Source organism: Solanum lycopersicum, chromosome 3 (genome assembly GCF_036512215.1).
Source record: "Solanum lycopersicum chromosome 3, SLM_r2.1".
NCBI lineage: Eukaryota > Viridiplantae > Streptophyta > Magnoliopsida > Solanales > Solanaceae > Solanum > Solanum lycopersicum.
In genome coordinates this window covers 63,142,727-63,165,345 of record NC_090802.1, presented here as the reverse complement: position 1 = coordinate 63,165,345, position 22,619 = coordinate 63,142,727, and the positions used below count along the sequence as shown (strand labels likewise).

Sequence of the window (22,619 nt, the reverse complement as noted above, 5' to 3'; positions counted from 1 at the left end):
TATTAAGGGGAAAATAAAAAATCTTTAAATACTTCAAATTTCAATTTTTAAGGTTAAAAAATTTTGAATTTTAAAGTTAAAAAATGAAAATTGAAAAAAATGAATTATTTTATAAAAAAATTATAATGTCTATTTATATTTATCACACTTTCAGTGATTTTAGGGAATGCTCCAACAAAATGAAATGTAAAAATATTTATCTAAATAGAAGAAGAAAAAGTGCACCATAAAAAAAACTATAATTATTATTTGAAAAATTAATTGAAAAACTTATGGTAAAAAATAATAATTATCATTAAAAAATTATTATTAAAAAAAATAGTTTAAGCATTTCATTAGTAGTTAGTTGTAAAAATGGGGTAATTATTTTTCCTTCTGTTTAAAAATTTATTTTTATATATCTAAAAGGCAAATATTATCAAAAAACATAAATAGAAAATAATTATTTTTAAAAAAAATTATTGCAACCTAACATTTAAATAGATTTAAAACATGTTTTTTTTGTAATAACTAAATAAATAAAGTGACATGACAATAGGAGCGAGATAATATATTTTTTTGTGTCAAGTATAATTTGAGGAAAATAACTTAAGTCGAGTGAATTATAGTCCTAAAACAAACATAAGTGATATTCCTATGTAATTTCTCAAACATGAGTGACTATCTAAGGAAATTACTCTCTCTCTATATATATATAGCAAATGCCTAATTAAAGATGTGCAGAATCGTTTACGCTAGTGATACAAACTTACGATATATACGGAGAAGATATATATAAACAAACAAAAAATAGTTATGTCTCAATCTCAACTAAATAAGTAAGGTCGATTATATAAAAATTTTCTTTTACTTAAGTTTATTGTATATCTTCTTACTTCACATTAGGTATGAGTGTAAAATTTATGTTGATTGTCAGCTTATTGTAACCCTCTTTTTTTTATGTGGACTTGAAATGACTTTGCATGGATGGTGTTGGGTGAAATGAAATGACATTGAAAAGACTTATTACTGATTTGAGGAATAAAACTCAAGGTAAAGAACAAATGCTCCCATGCTTGATGAGATATGAATGGTTCTTATACCTCTATGTTTCATTTTTTTAATTTTTTTTATAAAAAAAAAAAGAAAAAAAAAGCAAAATAATTTAGAAGTAAGATGAGGAAAAAAAAACAAATTTCTATATTAAAAGAAATGTCATTTCAAATGCAAAGGTCCTCCTAATTTATAATTCTTGTCTGGTATAGAATTTTAGGTATATAGAGTATAGACCTGCTTTTTTTTCTTTTTTTTTTCACATGGAAAATAGCAAGAATACTTGTCTTACATTAATAGAGTAGAGTGGTAATACTTCTCTTCAATAATATTTCTTTCACTCGGAGTTTGAAGTTTTGATTGGACTTAGCCCTCCGTTTGGCTATACGATTTTTCAAATAATATTTGGAAAAAAATTGACAAATAATGTTTGTTCATATAATTTGTCATTATTTGACAAATATCCCGAATTTTCAAATATTAGTTTTTTTTAATATTTGAGTCAAATCTTATTAAATTTTTACCCCCAACTTTTATCTTTTACAAAAATATCTTCTATAGTAGTTGTTTGCGTTGTATTACATCAAAATAGCGATGAAATATTTACTGAATATTAAATAATGATTTGATTGTTGATGAAAATGATGAAAAATTAACTCAAGGTAACAAAGTCATGCACTTTGGATACTTCACGATGTATGTAATGATGTATGTTGCACTCACCCCAAATTATCACATTGCTCTAGTATCATGGACACTATTTGTTATTGTCGTAACGAACATCCAAATGACTTGTAATACAAGTCTATAATTAGTTTTGATAGTTTTATAACTTATGGATATAAATCATATTTTTTTTAAAAAGGTGAAATATATTTCTCAAATCATATGGCCAAACACATGATAAAATTTCACTAAAATAATATTTGCCAATAATATTTAAAAATCTATGGCCAAACGCTAACTTAAAAACTTAGTCAGAATTTAAAATTTATTATTTTGCATTGCTATCTCAAGTTAGCCTAAAAAGATAACTCGCAATTAAACTGATATTTGAATAAATTTTTGAATATTGAATCCGTTAATTTAAATAAAAATTGTTAAATTTACGTGAACTTATATGTTACATTTAAATCCGTCTTGGAATTCAGAATTGAATATTACTATTTTCAACTTTAAACAACTTAAAACAGTTGATAATTCTTTTATTCTTCTTTTGGAGTGAATAATAAAATGAGCATCAGTTCTAGCTCTACAAAGTTGAATAAAATTAGCAGTTTGTAGGACTATAGTAGTATTCTATTTTACGCTACGTACCTAATATCGGGCCAAAGCGTTAGGTTCAAGCTTCTCTTGTTACACCTTTATTCATTTCCTTATCGATTCAGATTACTCCTTTTCGTCCAGTATTGTTTATTAAGTCGCGCTTTTTTAAAGTTAATTTGATTAATTTTTATATTTGAATTAACTCACATAAATTTGACATGCTAAAAAAAATTAGATATTCTAAAATTATATGAAAAGTACTATAAATTGCAATATTTTACATATTAATATGTTGAAAAAATTCATCTTAAAATGTTAGTCAAAATTTTTATAGTTAGACTCTAAAAATAAAAATCATTACATACAATAGTAATTATAATTTTTGATTTCATATCTAGTGCTTGATATTTTATTGGAATTTAATTAAATTCAAATTTGCGCTGAAAAAACTCTTATTGAAAGGCAAAATGCTCCCAGTAAAGGCAACACTATATTCAGAAAAACTTAAACTCAAAATCTCTAATTAAAAATAAATGAATATTATCGGTCCACAACCCTTATTGCTACATTTAGAAGTTATTCTCCATTATCATTATGAAAAGGACAAATACAAAACTGCAAAAATAGGCACCAAGTCTCAAACTGGGCTAGTCCACTTATAGTGATTCCAAGTCCACAAACCAACAATTAAAAGCCCATTTTTCTTGGCTGCCTTATTAAAAGGCCCAATATTTCAACTCCAAAGCAACATTTCCAATTTTTAATCAATGCTTTGAAAATCGGAAAAATGGATTAGAAATTAGGGAAAATTATGCGGGATAGCAAAATTTAACCTATATTATGTATTATAGCTATAATTTAAGAAAATTATTATTTGAAATTAAGTTTTCTCGATTTTTGCTTTTTGCCTGATTTGTATAACTCAAAAAGCTTAGGAGTTTCCTGATGTAAGCTCCTTGTGTACAGTTTTAGAATTTATGTAAATGCCCTATCTGCAAAGGAGCTACATGCCTAAACGTTACGAAAAATTCATGATAAAATTATGTTGTTTGTATATTGGCAAACGAATATACAGATGTAACTTTGAAAAAATCTCAAATATATAAATATAAAATCTGTATATACTTACCCTATTTGTATATTCGCAAGCGAAACATATAAACGAGCAGTAACATACAAACCACAACCTCTATAGCAAATAAAATTATAGCTATAAAGCGCAATTATCAAAACAATAGTTGTAGGGCCTTATATGTCTATTACGTTTGTCGTTTTCGAAATTTTCTCATTCTAACAATAGGTAGCCCCAAGTCATCCCACTTGGAATGTATTCTATTTTCTATGTTTGGCTTGTTTGTATATTTCACTATTTAAACATGATAATTTATTATATTTTTTTTAATAAATCCTATACAAATATTTAGGACGAGCAAATACAAAATTCTGTATATATAATCTGAGATTGAATGATAAAAATTTTAAATTTATGCAATCAAAGACAAAATTATACAAATTCCACAGTTATACCATTAGAAAACTGAACAACAAAAACTATAGCCATGAATTAAAAATAATTGAAACCGTAATTATATAATATATTTTTATAAATTTTTCATTTCACATAATTTTCTCCCTAAAGTATACGCAATCTGTTTTATACGGAGTATTTTATAGTTTAAAAGGCCCAAATAAAATATTTTGATATGGGACAAGGATTTAACCGAAATAAAGTTGAGGGTTGAAGTGTCAAAATGAAAAAGATCCAACCCCTTTGCTCTTGTCCTTCTACACGTGGCATCCATACGCTACTCCATCTGAGTGTACTGGAGTGGAGAGACCCTCTTCTTTTTCACCCTTAGGTTTTTCATTTCTCTAATAAAATTGGAACCCCATCGAAATTCCAAACATCGTCGCCGTCGTCGTAGCCTGCATTTTGTTGTTAGAGCTCAGATTTCTCTGATTCAAGTTCATCGATCCTTTTCGCTGAGGTATTAGAACGCAGAAATGGTCTATTGTTTCTCCAGTTTGTTGTTATAATTTCGATTTTTATCTCTTTTTTGCGCTGGAACTTGATAATTTTGTTGTCTACATGCTTTTTAATGCCTTTGTTGTCCTTAGTTCTGTGGGTTTATGGTTAGGGTTTTGCAGTATTTACGATAGGTTTTATGAATTTAGGCTTAATCGGAGCTGCGCCGGTACTCGGCTGTTACATCTGAAATGTGATTTTGCTTCCTTTTTTTTTTTTTTTGTGTGTGTGTGTGTGTTTGGACTCTGGATCTACTTGCGATGGTTTTCACAGATAGCTTTGAGTTTCAGCTTCTAGTGTTGGGTTTTCATTGATTACTAAATAAAATTGTTGATTCATACTTTAAAATAGTTTTGACTACTGTTAGGAATTTCAAATTAGAGTAATCGAAAATAGTGTACTTAAATTGGTCAGAGATAGTTCATTCAGGAAATTGGTTCCAAACCGACATAGACTCTCAGTATCCACTTATTGCACTCATATTTTAGAACTAACCACCACATAAAAATAATTTAAAGTCAATTTTTAATGCCTTGTACACATGAGGAAACAAGTTTCTCTCAGAAACAACCTCTCCAACTCCACGAGGTAGGTTTGAAGTCTACGTACACTCTATCCTCCTCTTGATGTTTTGCCTCTGGTATCTTATTATCTTGCTCTTGTTTCTGTTTGGAGTTATTGCCTCTTTTTAACGGTATTTTTTTGGCCAAGTGTCTTTTGGAAACAACTCATCACCTTCTCAAAGGTATAGATAAGGTCACATGGTCCCTGGGCAGATCAGTATAAGTTGAGGGCTAAGTGGTCTTGTCCGGTTTTAATTGTATTTAAGTGAGGTCCTTTTTTCTAAGCCTAGGGTCACTATATAATTCTTTTTAACTCTAAAACTCTCCCAACTAAGTCATATATTCCAAAACCCATATCATTTCCCCAAAGTTCATCCTCTCAAAATATTCTCTCTCTAGAACCTTGAATAACAAGGAGGAGGAGATTCAACAAGGGTTTCGATAACAAGCTTTTACAAATCAATTTCTTTGGGCATTGTTATTAAGATATGGTGGTTTTCATCCTTTGGTAGCTTTTACCCATGGGTATACTCTACCCTTTCCATACTCTACTAGTGAGATTACACTGGATTATTTGTTGTTGTTGTTGTTGTTATAACTTTCCTCTGAAGATTCATTTATTAACCTGAGGAAAATGATAGGTTTTGGTTGAAACATTATAATCCCTTCCTCTAATATATTTCTTCAGTCTACATTTATTACAAGTGGTAGGTCTTGTGAATTGAGGTGAAAATATACTGTGTCAACCAAAACACCCTTTTATATTCATGTAAATGGTGTATTTCAATGGTATTGTTTCATTTAAAGTTGGTGATTTCCCTCTTTCAGCTGACAAACACTTTAGTTTTGTACTTTGTTGCGGGCAGTTTCTGTATATAACTGATCCTGTGTTGTAGGCTACTTATAACATCTTCAGCTTTGATTCAAGCTCGTTAAGCTGCTTTTTCTAAAGCTTCTATATTAACTGATGTAAGCATGCTGTCTGTACCATGCTCAGCTATGATTCAAGTTCTCTTAGTTGCTTGCGTCATAGTTTCTGTGTTTTAACTGCTTTTACATGTGCTGTAGGCTATTGTTAACATCTTTGGCTATGATTCAATTCCATTAAATTGTTTGTTTAAAATTTTTCTTGATTTGCCTTGATATTTGTTTGTATTATCAATTATGTACAATGTTTAGAATTTACTCTTGATTTTTTAACAAATCCAGATGAGTAGCAGTTCAGGCGAAGAATCAGACTTGAGTGACTCTGAAATTTTTGAGTTCAAAGAGAAGCCTTATGAAGAATTAAGAACAGGAAAACTGAAAGTTAAGGGTCCAAATGGGTCCCTTAGATGTCCCTTCTGTGCAGGGAAGAAAAAGCAAGACTACAAGTACAAAGACCTTCTTCAACATGCTACAGGGGTTGGCAAGGGTTCAGCTAACCGAAGTGCTAAGCAGAAGGCAAACCATTTAGCACTTGCAAAATATCTGGAAACAGACCTAGTGAATGAGGCTGAGCCAATACCTAAACGTGCTGTGACTCCAGAGCATTCAGAAGCTGAAAAAGATAAACTGTTCTTTTGGCCTTGGACTGGGATTTTCGTTAATGTATCAAAGGAAACAGCAAATGGAAGATCTCCAGATGACAAGGAGTATTGGTTAAAAAAGTTTTCCATGTATATGCCTTTGGAAGTTAAGCTTTTCTGTGATAACCAAGCCAGAGTCTCCGAAGCTATTGTGAGATTTAATAGTAATTGGACTGGTTTTAAGGGTGCGATGGAATTTGAGAAGTCTTTCGAAGCCTCTCACTGCAGCAAACAAGAGTGGAAATCCCTTAGAAAGTGCCCTGGTCCAAATTTATATGGGTGGGTTGCTCGAGAAGATGATTATAAAGCAGAAGGGGCTTTAGGCGAATATCTGCGAGAGACGGGGGAGCTGAAGACTATCTCGGACCTTATGAAAGAAGAAACACAGGGTAGAAAGAAAGTTGTAGCAAATCTAGCCAATGAAATTGACATGAAAAATGAAAATCTGGATGAGCTGCAGACAAAATTCAATTTGAATACACTGTCTCTTCGTCAGATGCTCGCGGAGAAAGACATGCTACACCGTTCTTTTTTTGAAGGTTTTTTAGTTGCAAACTTTTTTTTTTTAATTATTCTGTCTGGTCTGCAGATAATGTGTGAAATTTATATTTATTATCGGATGTCCCTGCCATGTGTCTTATGTGTCTGATAGGTAAAATGTTTAGACTTGACATTGTAAAGTGCCAGTTCTGTTTCATCTACTCTATAATTAGCTTGTTTCATTTGTTACTTGGACGAAGGGATTCAGTAGAGCTTGTCTCTTTAAAATAGTTTTATTAAATATGTAACTAACTTTATGCATGTTACATTTGCTGTTAGAAGTGAACTAGTAAGGTGTCACTAGATCCTTGATTGACAAAGATCACAAGCTGAAGAGCTCCTTTTTTGGATATTCATCAGGTAATAGAAAGTTCCACTAGTTTCTAAAGTATAACTTAAGTGTATTTTGATACAGAATCACGGAAGATGCAACGCCTTGCACGTGAGCATGTACAGAAGGTCCTGATGGAGCAAGAAATGTTAAGCATAGAGCTGGAGAGCAAGAAGAAGAAGCTTGATTCTTGGGTCAGAGAACTGAATAAACGTGAAGCCTTAACTGAGCGAGAAAAGCAAAAGCTTGATGAGGAGAAGAAACAGGTACCAAATTCCAGCATAAGTTAAAATTATATATAAATATTTCTCTCTTATCATGATCCCTTAAAGCTAACTCTTTCAACTACTATGTGTTGAACTTTATTTTGTTGATTCAGAATGATGTGAGAAATTCAGCACTTCAAATGGCCTCTGTGGAACAAAGAAAAGCTGATGAGAATGTCTTGAGACTGGTTGAAGAACAAAAGGTGTCATTCATAACCATGTTCCTTCTCCTGCTACTCTCTCTCTCTCTCTCTCTCTCTCTCTCTGCGGGTGTGTATTTATTTTTGTGCAAGGATATTTCTGCATTTGATTCTTGCAAAACCTGCAAGTTGGGGTTTCTGCCATTGTTGTTTGCACAAAGCTTTTACTCATGTTGATGTTAAATATCCAGAGGGAGAAGGAGGAGGCCTTGAAAAAGATTCTTGAGCTAGAGAGGGACATTGATGCCAAGCAAAAACTGGAAATGGAAATAGCAGAACTTAAAGGAAAACTAGAAGTTATGAAACACCTTGGAGGCAACGACGATGCAGCTGTACAGAATAAGATTAAAGAGATGAACGAGGAGCTGAAAGATAAAATGGAGGAGATGGATGGTATGGAGTCCCTAAACCAGACTCTCCTGATGAAAGAGCGCCAAAGTAATGATGAGTTGCAAGATGCACGGCGCACATTAAAAGAGGTATGATATCCGGTATCAGTAAGATTTTCAATTACTTAATGTAGTCTAAACCTTGTTGAATCCATACAATCATTTGATGGCGATGTTGTTTAAAGTTGTAACATTGTATTTCTTATTATCCTGTGTTATTTGCAATAATCCTCTCTTTAGGGATTGATTGAAGTATTGAGCAGTGCGCGAGCCCATATTGGGATAAAAAGAATGGGGGAAATTGATTCAAAGGCCTTCCAGAATGCACTGAAGCAGAAGTTCCCGAATCAGGAAGCTGAAATCAAGGCTGTAGAACTTCTCTCTCTGTGGCAGGAAAAAATAAAAGATCCTGACTGGCATCCCTTTAAAACAATCATGATTGATGAGTCGAATGTGGAGGTTTGTTCTTTGAGTAGTCTATTTCAGTTTATCTCTTTTTATGCCGCTTTAGTACCTTCTGTTAAGAGTTATTTATACAAGGGGTCGTTCGGTTGGGAACAAGTTATCCTAGGATAAGAGATTCCACCATGTATATGGGATAACTTATCCCATCGCCATCACTGAGGTGTAAATGGTGGGATAAATAACCTAGGACTGCCTAATACCTCCAACCAAACGCGGGACCTCACACCAAACGACTCTTAAGAGTCTAAGGTCAAGGACTTACGAGTTGGGACTTAGCTTCCAAGATCATCCATCCTGTTTCTTTTTCTATGTTTTATTTGCATCTGGTCAATGTGGACAAGCTTCATTAAAGGGCGAAGTGCGCTGCTTCTCCTTAAAACGCTAGATAGATTAGCAATTTAGCCTTTTTCTATTTACGAGCGAAGCACACCCTGGAAGCCCCTCTGGACAAGGGTCACAGTGGATCTCTTCCACATTTTCCCCTGCTGTGACCTGATACCCTACCCTTATGGTCTGTCAAACACAGGAAAAGTTGTTTCCTTCATTATGTAGTTGACAGCTCTATTTCAACTTTTCTTCTCCCCTAGTCCAAGATTAATGACACAAGGTTATCCCCAAGTAGAATTGTATTGTATCTGCGTCTTTAAATTTTGGGAAGAATTAAGTTGAGAATTCTCCTTATAGTTTTCCCTTCTCAAAATAGGTATATCGCCCCTCTCAAATTCACATTTGCAGTCATCAATGTGATTTTGTTACAACAGTAACATTTATGTAATCTACTAATAGAAATGTTACAATTACAAGTTTGAATAGTTTAGGGTTATCTCCACAGCTCAAAATAACTAGAGGGTTAAATTGCTTGTGCACTTGAACTTTACTAATTTTGCACTTCAGCACCATAATTAACTATCCATGGACCATGCTGCTTTGCAACAATTACAAAGCAAAAGATCGAAAGCATATTTATGTCATATTGACAGCTTGAAGAGTGACCATTTGTCTGCAAATGCAGAGGGTGATAGATGAGAATGATGAAGAACTGGGAAAGCTAAAGCAGGAATTTGGGGATGAAATTTATGATGCGGTGACCGTAGCTCTGAAGGAGATAGAGGAATACAATCCTAGCGGTAGGTACGCGATTCCTGAGCTATGGAATTTCAAGGAAGGAAGGAAGGCCACACTGAAGGAAGTAATCAGTTACATTTTCAAGCAAGTGAAGGCACAAAAACGCAAGAGATAGCTGGGTTTTTGTATTTAACTGGTTGGGGTTGCCTCTATATGTTTTTAAAGATGCTTGTAAAACCATGTATGTCCGACTCTATGTAGATCATTCCTTTCGCCTTTTCTGTGGAGTCAAAAATAAGACTACCGTCTAAGATAAGCCATTGGGATTGGTACTGCATTTGATGGCCTATCAGTTTTATTTTAAATTGTGACATGCAATTAGTTTTTCTTCCCTTATCCTCGACAATACGTAGTCCAATACATACCAAGCATCTATAACTTGGACGACTCTATATCAATTCTACAGCATGGCTTGCTTAGTGTTTAAGATGAAATTGTGTGCAGGTTTCACTTAGGCTTTTCATCTTATTGTTTGCAATTTTGTCCATGCCCTACTTCGAAGGGTGAGAGAGCACTCATCCACGTACCAAATGAAGAAAAAGATGTAAAAAAAAAAAACTGTCCTCTCAAGGATTGTGCTGTCATTTGTGTGACCTCACTATTCTTGGCTATTTTGGCAGCACAGCAGCTACTAGAAACCGAGAAGTTTGTCTTTAACTAATTCGGCCATTACTAAATCCAACAACACAGCCACAAGAGGAAAGACTTGATCAGAGTTTTCTTCAATAGAACTGGTCAACCTTTTGGCTATGCTGACAGTATTTTACTGTACATGCTACTCACAGAAAAGCCATGGATAGTAACAGTATAGAACACCGCCAACTTTGCAGAGATTGTTCCAGCCAATAAAATTACTATTTGGATCACACATCATCAGTGTTGTGAAAGGCGATTGGCAAGAGGCGAGACGACCCTTCATCACCTTTTAGCTTTGTGGCAAGGCAATCTTCAAAAGGCAACGCTATGCCGACAAAAGGCGAAAAAGGCTAGAAAGGTATCGCCTTTTGTATTTCCTTAAAAAAAGGCAACCAATTTAGGATTTTAAAAATTGAAAGGTAATTTTAAAATTTTCGACTAGACTCCTCCGGCGACTAGCCGGGATTTTTCAGCGACTCCAAAGTCTAACCAATACATATATCCTCTTTTCTTCTTCAGATTTAGTCACTTTTACCTTTGTTTCACTTTCATTCTTTGTTTTTCTTTCAAGTTCTAGGCTTCTAGTGTGTATTATCTATTTTTAGTTTTTAAATTGAAAAAATTGCTAATATGTTATTGATTGATTATTTATATATGCAATTAAATATTTTAATTTTTTGATATTAAATGGTGCTGCACTTCAAAAAGGCAAGCGCGTTCGCCTCCTTGTAAGGCAGACAAGACCCTTGTCGCCTTTTATCGCTTTTCGCCATCCAAAAGACTGCGCATCATCAACTTCACAGAAAATATGCCATAACCAAACAAGCCAACAGGATCTTGCCCTCAAATAGCTAAGTCTGTTGTTCCCGCACAAACTCATGTTTATGTATAATTACGCAAACAGAAGGTTCAGTCCCAGGGATGGGAGAAGGGATTTATTTCCAACAAGTTCCTATGCTTAAGCGGCACCATATGAACTATGAAGTATTCACTTACAATATTTCTGTCTGTCTATGAAACCAAAACTTGAGCACTACATATCTGATGAATGGACCAGTCATTTGTAGGTAAGCAAACAGAATGCAATCATACATTTTCACCATTCTGTTATTAAGCAGACGCGATTCACAACAAAGGTTAAAATAACCATGTCCAAAACATGTAATAAGAAATGTTTTCTAGTCTCCTTATCATCACTCTACTGGTCAACAATGTTTACAGACTAAACAAAGCAGAGAAGCTCAAACGAAAATTTGAGATATTGGCTCTTCCAATGTCAAATCCTTCTCCAAGTATTTACTTCAGCTTTACCCAAAAAAGTTCAACAGTGGATCAGCTCCAAACATGATATCAGAAAGTAAACCAACTTTTTGGATCTGAGGCAAATATCTTATATCATAAGGGTAATAAGTATTTGCGCTTTCGTTAATCGACCCAAGTTGGAACATCAGAAATAAATTACAACTGTAAAATTTGCAGTTCACAAAGACTTGAATGACAAGCTTGCGCAGAAACAGATAAAAAAACACATAGCAGCAGGTACTGGCATCTTTTGATTCACAAGATCAGACATGTCAGTTACATGCTATAATACAAAACTAGAAAACCAAATTTTTACCATGATGATTTTTCAAGCCAGCAACATATAGGTCATCTCCTCTATTTTTCAATAACAAGTTCACAGATCTTCTTTCCACATCTTCTCTTCTTTTACCTTACTCTTAATTTAATGTTTACCTAAAACTCACACTATTAATTCAAGCTCCAACAACCAAATTCATTTGAAGCTTTATAGCCGAGAGTCCAAAAAAATATCATCAGAATCAACTGATCTTTCAAGAGAATATATCAGCCGCTCAACAAACTTCCTTAATCTGAAGTAACTGTAAATTAGAATTGTTAGGTATACACAATCCTATTCTAACAAGAACTATTAAATCACAACAGAAGACAACTATGGCGAACCGAGAGTTATTTCATAACAGGTCAAACAAAAAACTACAACAAAAATATAACAGCCATAGCTCAGTGAGCCCAGATCCTCCCCCAACATAGAATCATTCCACAACCAGTACAAGAAAAAGGAAAACCAATAATGCAAGGCATGGCAGTAGTCAGAAAACAGAGATTCCCGTTCTTCCAGAGCGATGCAAAATGCCAACCACCTCTATATGTCATATACAGGACAAGTAACACATGCTAAAACAATAAGATGTCAGTAAGAACAAGGTTTATAGTTCTAAACTGCAACTAGCTCCAATTAAGTAAAGGGAAGAGGTTATCCAGAGGCTCTCCACATCTCTCTTTTCATTCTTTGCTAAAATTGGGGAAAATCCTTTGAAGAGTACATGGCTAGAGATAATCCCAAAAACATAGTAACTAAACATAAGCCTCTTATGAGTTGTAAATAATGTTGTAACCTACGTTTAGTTAGACCAGAAAACCTTGATTAAGGATAATCATTTCTTTCCACGGGTGAGGATGACAATCATAGAAGCACCATTTGTTTTCAACTCCAATCAAACATGTCAAAACAGCATGAAACTATTTCTTGATGTACAACAATTCTATCCTAGCATATGCTTCCCCCCGATAGCTCAATGAAAAAACGGAGGAAAAGAATCAGAACAAACCTGGAAGCTACAAGCTAATGCCTACATATGAAAGCTTCAGCAATGATACCTTTCTCATCCTGGAGCAAAACAATGAGCAGTAACACCAAAACAATAAGGATGAAGAAAGAGTTGTATCAAACCAAATTAAGGTGGATATTATAAATAACCACAATTTTTTTACCAAAAGTACACATCGGAATTGTGGATCCTTACATCACACAAGTAATAGACATCTATCCTTTAAAGTTTTTTTTTTCATTTATATTTTTTCTTTAATGGGTACTCTGCCCATTTTCAACACCTAGACCATACAAGACACCGGCATACTTGTCCAGTGAACCGCTAAAGAAGTTTTCTTTCAACTTCCTAAATGTACAAGCAGTGAGCAAGCTATCTGAACCCGCCTGATGACAAATACCAACCCTCTCAACCTCCAACAGCTCGGCGAGCTTGTTCAACCCACCATGAAGGCTGTTGCAGAACTTCATCAAGTGCTTGATGTCGAAAATGACAGGAAAGTACACATTGATCAAAGTAAAGAAACCTGCTTGTGTTTCAGGCAAATCCTGGCAAGTCAAAACCTTCAAGAGGTATCCGAAATCATACCCACTGTGAAAAGTAACCCAAGAAACACTATCGTTCAGCACAATCCCTGACGACATCAAAAGCTCTGCAAAGTGTTTGGCATCAATACCTTTTTCATTGTTCATCTTGAAATCAATGCCGCTTTGGCGCAACAACTCAATTGAATCATTCGCAAAAACATCCTCGTTAGGGTTGAATTCACGGAAATTGAATTGCCAAATACAGTATTTGTCGGTTCCACACTTAGGCAAGTTGCCATTCTCATCTGAAAAGGTCAGCCCTAACTGAATCAACTTCAACATATCCACGTTATCCTTGAGCGTTTGGTAATGGTAATCGTTGCTGTTCTTAAAATTCCCGACCGGCCGGATTACCACTCCGGGAAACTCCGTATCCATGGCAACAAACGGAAAATCATCGACTATTTCACGCATCAATGCGAACTCTTCCTCCAGATTGTCAAACCAAACCTCTCGAATGTGGATTGAATCAGTTTTTGGCAAAATCGACATTTTCGCTTTTGCCAAAAAAAAGTACGTTCAATCAAATGAAAAATCTATCTTCACCAATTCCGATCAAGCAAATGCTGAATCGCCGGAATGAATACAAACGGATCTCTTCGAATCCCTCTAATCAAAATCAGATCTGCAAAATGAGGTGAAAACGAACTGAATCAGCCCAACGAAATCAATAAAAATTCAACTAAAACAACCATACAACCATCAAATCTTCAAAATTTACCTTTCAATATGAATAAAAATTCAAACTTTCAACCATGAATGATGATTGAAACGGATCCAACAACTCCGAAACATTAATCAGCAGAGATAAATCGACTTGAAATATTAGGGTTTGAACAGAAACCAAATGAGGCGGCGAAGAAGGATAAGAATATGAACTTTTAGGGCACAATCAAAAAACTTTCTTTTTGTTTTTGGATTTTTTTTTGTTTTTTGCTTTTTTTTGGTTTTTTTTTTTAATGCTACGCTCTAGAGGGAGAAAAAGAGATGGGGCCCTCCCTTCTTGTCCACCTCCTCACAACTCCAAAGCTACAAATATATAATAAATATTTTTCGGACTAATTTAGTTAATTTTCTATTTCTAGAATATTCTGTGGAATATAAAAAATTGAAGGACAATTTGTTGAATGGTCCTTTTATTTTTCTTTTGGGGCTGAAGGGTTTTTGTTTTTATTTTTTTTTTTGGACTTTTTTGGACTACGAATGTTTTTGGGTTTTCCGAGGGATGAAGAGTGGGGAATGTGGTTTTATGTAGGAGAAAGAGAAAAGGGGCGAAATGTGTGGATTTTACTAAAAATAAACATGCGTTGTAATAATAATAATTAATCACAATTTGATAATCGATAAAAATAGTAAAAGAAATTCCGAATGTTATCGCATTCTTCACCATACATCAAGGGCTATTTAATCAATTTTTAGCAAAATCATTTAAGGAAAAGATTTAACAGTACTTTTTCTATTTTAAAAATAAATGCGTTTCTTTATTTTTATTTTGTTTCAAAATAACTGATATTTTACCTAATAAAGAAGGTATATTAGTGTGTTCCCCAGAAGAGGTGCATTGCATGTTCGGTGTTCCTTTATGACACATCATATAAACTGCATATGAATTGTCTACATGATTAGAATAAAAAATAATTTAGGAAAAAGAAAGAGTAATCAAAATTATTAAGAGCATATAAAATATCTCCAAAAATTGGCAATTCAATTAGTAGGCAACACGAGTCTTGTCCTCATGGGTTAGAAACGATGTATTGTACTAGTCAATTGTGACTCATGGATGATAAAATAGCAAGGCACAACACCTCATAATCTTCTTAAACGTGTTATATCGAAGATAAATTATACAATAACAATATATTTGGTATAGTCCTATAAAATGAGATTTGAAAAAAGATAAAATGTATTCATACTTTATCTATTCCTATTTTAAAAGAAGAAAGATTGTTTATAATAGAACCTTTCGTTCATGCTAAATTATGTACATTTTTATGTGTATGTTGTTAGCACAACAGCAAAGGAATCATTCCATGAATATGTCATGTTTATGATCTTGTTGCATTATAATATCCCAGTTATCAGAATTACATTCCATGACATAAGCAATGCAAGCTTTATTCTTAATATGGAAACTATATAACTACAATATAACACTGATTCAGAAGTGCTATGAAATTAGAAGAATGGCTAACATTTTAACTATTTCTTTATAATTGAACCAGAATCATCCTCACCTGAGGGAAGTAACAAGGAAACCGAGCAGCGAAGAATTATCAACCAATTGTTACCATTTGCAACAGTGAAAATGCTAACAACAGCTCAAAGTACTAGAAAAGGTTTTGGTACATTAGTAACTAATATGTCTCTACAGATAAAATTCAGCTAACATACTGTTATCAACAATCTTTACTTGCTTTTTTCAGTAACTGGGAAGTAGACACCCTCTGCTGCCAACCAAACATTATCTGGACGTTTTTCTTTAACACCGCAAACCTGCAACATGCATAGATGGAGATTTTAAGGCTATCAAGGTAGCAGAAGATGGGATAACTATTATATTTGGAACTATCACGATGTCAATACAATCTTGAGCTCACCTCTTGCTGACCTCCAGCAATTCGGGTGTATTTCTTGTCATGACTGTGGAGATAACCACCAGTGTCCACGTGTTGAAGCCTGATTCTTTGGTCTTGCCTCCAAGTTTTCCCACTGCCCTCAATTTCAAGTCTGCCAAGGGGAGAAAAAAGAAACATATCAAACAAAGAGCTGATGGTTACTAAAAAGCCAAGAAGGCAGCACATGTCAGATTGTGTCCAAAGACTGATCCAGCCTCCTTACCTCCAATAGTCCCCTGTATCAGATTCCTTGTCATCACCGAAGCAGCTGACCTGCAAAATTGTCAACCAATTAATTTCAGCTCGAAAACATTAGAAAAAAACAACATTAGAGAGCAGTTGATATCATAACATACAACCAAAAACAATGTGATTTTGACATCAGAAACTACAGTTTATTGATGTTGACGCCATCTAAAAATCATATGCCAACTCCACTCCCAGCCCAAAAGAATAAGAGCACATAAACATATTTTCTTTTGCTAATAGCTATCATCCACCACTTGTGTGAACGGAAATTCCTCATTCCAATCGTCATGTACTCTTTGCTTCTTTTTGATGCTTTTAATTGGATCCACTTATGTCATCAAAAATAAGTTCAGTTCATTGGAAAATTGTAACATGGTGTATCCTAGACGACCGTAGTTTATTTTAAATAGAACTAGTAAAATTATTTGTACTTCATGCGGTGTGAAAAACATGGATAAATTTTAAATATAATAATTGAATAAATTTTGTCAAGCACTTTCAGATTTATACTTATAAAAATTAATAATATATTGGTGAAATCACAAATATAAACATCTTCCTTATAATTAAAATTTATATTGAACTGCATTTTTCATTATCAGATGTTCCTATAAAAAGAAAAATAATTAAAGAAAACTCTTAATTAAAAGGTCAGCCCAGTGTACTAAAGCTCCTGCTATGCACAAAATCCAAGGAAGGGCCCAACCACAAGGGCCTATTGTACGCAACCTTACCTTGCGTTTCTACCAGAGGTTGTTTCCAAGGCTTGAAATCGTGACCTCTTGGTCAGGTAGTCCCTTGAAGGCAACTTTACCAATTACTCCAAGGCTCCCCTTCAATGATATAAGGAGTAACTAATTTATATATTTAATTTTCTTACTCTTCGGGGTGGCCTAATGGTTTGAGCTTGAGACTTCCATGTTAGAGGTCTCAAGTTCGAAACCCTTTGCCAGCGAAAGTAAGGGATTTGCCTTATGGGTTGAGCTCGTCGCATCAGGCTTGCCTAGTGCAGGTTATCTCTCCTATATGGTTTGCGAGCTATTGCATAGAGCGGGGGTTTTACGTTGTGCGTACCCAAAGGGTAGCGGCTGCGAGTTTCCTTGTCATAAAAAATGTATATTTAATTTTCTTACTTTTTCTTTATTGACTTTGATTTGTGTAGTCTTAATTACTAAAATTTCAAATTTTAAATTAAAAAAGAAAGATGTATCTTACATCTCATTCAAAATCACATTGAGTTTTTGATATATGCAGGTAGGAAAGAAGGATATTTGTAAGAGTAAATGTTTAGATGGTACTTCTTTATTGTTTATGACAAGGGAAACCCGCAAAGGTAAGGTAAAACCCTCGCTCTTGTGCAATAGCTCGACAACCACACCGGAGAGGTAACTTGTTTAAGAGGTGCGATGAGCTCGACCATGAACGCAAACCCCTTGCTTTCACGAGCAAAGGGTTCCGAACTTGAGACCTCCAACATAGAAGTCTCAAGCCCAAACCATTAACCTACCACAAAGGGTTTTAGATGGTACTTCTATGATATGAAATCTTATATAAAAAATGAGTAAAATCTTTCTAAATTACTTTTTAATAATTTATTAAGACAAATATTTAGAAAGTATTAAGCAATAAAGGACCTTGTTTAATAATTTGCTTCTTTAATAAGATACAAAGATAAATATATGGAAAGAACAAAATGTAATTAAGAGCTTGTCAATCAAACTTTGTCTTTAAACTGGGGGGGGGGGGGGAATTTAATCGCTTCTGCGAGGATTCGCACCCGTAACAACTGACCCACTCAAAGTACCCTTGACCACTAAGCCATGGTACACAATTATTCGAAGGGTGTTCGTTGTGTAATATATAACTTAAATTACAAAATTTCACTCAATTAAGGGTGTTCGGCTGACCACCCTTGGTATAGTGTAGTGCAGCTCTGCCCCTGCCGTGAACTGAGATGCCAATATTTTGTTCTTTTTTTTAAGTAATTAAGCTGCCAATTTGCTTTCCAGCAATAACAAACTACGACTAGTTATTACCAAAATTCATCATATTTAATTTTAGAAAGTTAATAGTTATAATTTTATATATATTATGGACACATTTGCCTAAGAAAGCCTATATTCGGTGTTCAACACCAACTAAATATAATGTATTGACTTAGTTATTCATCAACCAAAAAATGTATCAGAATTCAGATCGATTTGGTGATGTTACTAAGACACCAACAACAACAAACCCACTGTAATCCCATAATTGGGGTTTGGAGAGGGTAGTGTATAGTGTGTATGCAAACCTTACCCTACCTTAAGAAGATATAAAGGTTGTCTCCCGTAGAGTTGATGTTTACTAAGAATGGAACCAGAATGCATATTTTACAATGTTTGTTAGAGACCAACGTAGGGAAACTGCTTGTCCCCTTTTATTATTCAATAGAGAATGATGTACCGAATGTCATAATTCATAACATACACCCCACACAACTGTTTGCATAAAACAATATATGGGCATCATCTCAACCAAAACCAAAGAAAAGGTCAACTCTGATAAATGAAAACATACAACACTCAAGTCATAGGGAAAATCTCTTTGAGAAACTAGATGTTCACGTAATCGTGAATGCACAATCATAATTATACTGCATCAAAAATGAGAATTTATCTAGATGACTTTGTGTTACTTTAGAAGTTCCACAACAATTTATCCAGGGCATTCTCCCTTTTGGATCTCCAAATGTTTTAGTCCAGCTAAACCAAAGCATTTGGAGGTCAATTCATGTACTCCTTGGTAAAACTATATCTGCCTTGGGATAGTATCGAGCTCACAATTTTCAAGTGGAAATACAGTATTTAAGAAGGTGTAACTGAGAAAGAGAATTAAACCATCCTACAAACCTCCATATTTCCTGATATGGGAGAAGCATGCAAATGGCTATGTAACCATCTTCTTGTCTTTATATGTTGCAGCCTGATGATGCTTCCACTCTTTATAGGATCACCTTGCTTGGACGAGTCGGTGCTCCTAACAGCCTAGTGAGAAACCACAGATCAATCAGCTAATGAATTTAACACATTTTGAAGTGAATGCAAGAAGGTAATACTTAAATACATTCATCTAACATACCCAGTAGCTGTTAGCATCATCTACGCCGGGAAATCCAGTGACTGATTGCTGCCCACTGCCAGAACCATATGGCACATCATGGGAATGCAACCGAAACTTTGTCTTCTCGTGCATCAACTTAATCGCGGATCCATATGTAATCTACGAAAACATAAACAGATTGGTGTCCTTAGGGTTAAACCAGAACTACTATTAATCACCATTGGGTTCTATCACACTTTAGATCCTACCGCGCAAGATATGATAATAAAATCTAAGTTAGAACAGATTCCAATTCTCAATTAAGCTTACAACAAACGATAACAATTAATTGGAAGTATGTTTCATTACCTGGACGCCTTCGGAAGCAGCGGAGACAGGTGTTGTTGATATGTAATCAGAGTCCAGGGTGAGAAAAAGAAAAAGCGCTAGGCCGAAGAAGGAAATCGCCATGAGAAGTAAGAGAACAATGAACCAGGTTCTTTGCCAAAATGGAAGATCAAGGTCCGATTCGGATGAGGATTCTTTCAGCACTATTCGCTTCGAGCCCGATGCACCGGCTTGATTCAATGTCGACGGCGGTGCTGATTTCCTTCTAGTAAGAGTTTGATGTTGTTGTAACCCTGAGGGAGCCACGATGAAGCTCTTTGCGGATGCCCGATGGAGCTCCGACGATGTTCCGATTCGGATGTGAAATTTCAAACAATTTCCTACTTTCCAATCTCCGATGATATTTGATGGTCGCTGTGGGCTTTTTGGCTTGGGCTTCGGATGCAGGAGGCTTTTTACGTTCCAGATTCCACGTTGGAGGAGCAGCCTGAGCAAATCAGTTTTCTCCACGTGGACTTTTGGTGACCTGGCTACTTCTGATTGGAACACGATAGTTGTTCTATACGTGTCAATGAAGACTAAACCGGTCGATACGGACCAAATGGCTTCTTACCGAAATTTACCGGCAAAAACATAACATTTTTTTTAGAACTACTGCAAACTAGATCAATTAGGTAAAAAATTTATTCAAATAGAACATAAATTTAATATATTTATTGTTGATTAAATTTATGATCTGAATTATTTACTCGACTGCTTTCTTTTTTTATTATTGAATCATTGCTTCTAAATCCCTGATTAATCATAAGCATCTAGAGTATATATTGTTATGGTATCAACCAGTAATTAAGCCATATTTTTCACTTAAAATATGTTTGAATAGGTTTGAAAAAATACTTTTAAAAGTGCTGACATTTATTTTTAAAATAAGTAGTTATGTGTTTGAATAAAAGTGTTTCAATTGAAGAAAAAAATATTAATTTGTTTAACAAATAAGTGCTGATAAATATTTTTTTTATTAAATGTCTAAAATAACCTTAAAACTGTTAAAAAAATTTAATTAATTTAAGATTTTTATACTTAAAAAAGTTAAAACAAAACTAATTTATATTTTACATCCATAAGTAATAATATTTCCTATCATCCTCATATTTCTTTGTGATCACAATTTTTTTATAATTATAATAATGATAAAAATAATAATAATAAAAATAAAAATAAAAATAATGATAGTAAAAATAATAATAATAATAATAGTAATAACAGTATTAATAATAATAAAAATAATAATAATAATAATAATAAAAATAGTAATAATATTAGTAATAATAATAATATTATTATTATTGATAATAATATTATTATTATTAATAATAATAATAAACTAATAATAATAATAGTAATAATAAAAATAACAAAAATAAAAACAATAATAACAATAATAAATAACAATATAATAATTAAAAAATATATAAAAGAATTAAAGGACAAAAAGGAAATATACTTGATCAACATAAAATGACTTTTTAAGTTGAAAAAAAAAAACACTCATCATCTAACTTTTAGCTTTTGGCTTAAAATAAGTTAATGATAATTGTCAAACACTATAATAAATCAAAAATTAACTTTTAAGTCAATTTGAATAACTTTTAAGTCCATCCAACCAAACTCTCGAACACATCATGTTTCTTCTTGATATCATCCGTGTATATATATATATATATACACATATATATATATAAAATTAAGGAGGAGCAATTGGATAGTATTTTCACTAAATTGTTTTTCTATATTGATACACATTGTGATATATATACTGGGAAGTAAAGAGTCAAAAGCTTATTTATAAATTATATAATATTTATGTAATTATATATTTACAATAGAAATAATGAATAGATATTGTATGACTATGTGGATCAATATAAAAATAAATATTATCTACAATAACATATTGACGTAGTCTCATATATGTAATCAAAAATATAATAGTGTATATAAATTTTACCTCCTACCTCAATTGTTTGTATGAATCCACCTAATTTTAAAAAATAGTAAAAAATTATTTATCAAATATAAATATTAAAATTTAATAAATCTAATTTGTGCATTTAATTCAATTCAAGACGACTGTGAAAAACATAACTACTCAAATAGAGTTGATATTGATTCCACATATAGCGTATATATAAATGGGAAACTTAATCTATTCAATATAGTTTTCAATAAATGGAAATTTTACTCTTATTTATTATTGAAATTAAAAGAAGAAAAATAAGTTTCTTCAAAAATAGTTCATCCAACCAAATAATAATTGAGGAAGAAAGTGTATACCTTTAATACAGTTTAACGGAGAAAAATAATAATTTTTACATTTGAGAGGCAATACATAGTTTAAAAAATATTATAAGTGAATAATATTTTTTTACTCAGAAAAAGTTATTTTATTGTTAAATGGAATTTATGTCCCATGACATGATCACAAATCAGTGGAAAATGCACAAATATCTCTTTAACCTATGTCCGAAATTATAGAGATACATTTATACTATAATAAGTTTAGGGATAATAGGACATTAGTATAGTATAAGTGTATCTCTCGGCGGGTATACGTTGAGGGGTACTTGTGCATTATCTCCACAAATGAGAAAAATTGAAATATCAACTCTCATTTCGTCTTGGATCAAAATAAAAAATTT

At 33.3% G+C, this 22,619-nt stretch overlaps 3 protein-coding genes across 3 annotated transcripts; 1 reads left to right on the top strand and 2 right to left on the bottom strand.

The window, feature by feature from the left end:
- Nucleotides 1-3,993: 3,993 nt before the first annotated feature.
- Nucleotides 3,994-10,107, top strand: LOC101244470 (factor of DNA methylation 1). The gene is made up of 7 exons (XM_004235886.4): nucleotides 3,994-4,286; nucleotides 6,097-6,994; nucleotides 7,411-7,592; nucleotides 7,706-7,795; nucleotides 7,984-8,271; nucleotides 8,422-8,640; nucleotides 9,659-10,107. Exons 2-7 carry the CDS (start codon nucleotides 6,097-6,099, stop codon nucleotides 9,884-9,886), a joined length of 1,905 nt encoding a protein of 634 aa, XP_004235934.1. The 5' UTR covers nucleotides 3,994-4,286; the 3' UTR covers nucleotides 9,887-10,107.
- Nucleotides 10,108-13,151: 3,044 nt separating this feature from the next.
- On the bottom strand, nucleotides 13,152-14,880 carry LOC101244756 (probable CCR4-associated factor 1 homolog 7). Its single transcript, XM_004235887.5, has 2 exons — nucleotides 14,349-14,880; nucleotides 13,152-14,252 (listed from the first exon to the last, which is right to left on the bottom strand). The coding sequence occupies exon 2, from the start codon at nucleotides 14,117-14,119 to the stop codon at nucleotides 13,295-13,297; it is 825 nt and encodes a 274-aa protein (XP_004235935.1). The 5' UTR covers nucleotides 14,120-14,252; nucleotides 14,349-14,880; the 3' UTR covers nucleotides 13,152-13,294.
- Nucleotides 14,881-15,815: 935 nt separating this feature from the next.
- On the bottom strand, nucleotides 15,816-20,716 carry LOC101245041 (stromal cell-derived factor 2-like protein). The gene is made up of 6 exons (XM_004235888.4): nucleotides 19,942-20,716; nucleotides 19,612-19,752; nucleotides 19,383-19,517; nucleotides 16,466-16,515; nucleotides 16,225-16,354; nucleotides 15,816-16,120 (listed from the first exon to the last, which is right to left on the bottom strand). Exons 1-6 carry the CDS (start codon nucleotides 20,041-20,043, stop codon nucleotides 16,034-16,036), a joined length of 645 nt encoding a protein of 214 aa, XP_004235936.1. The 5' UTR covers nucleotides 20,044-20,716; the 3' UTR covers nucleotides 15,816-16,033.
- Between the last annotated feature and the right edge of the window lie 1,903 nt (nucleotides 20,717-22,619).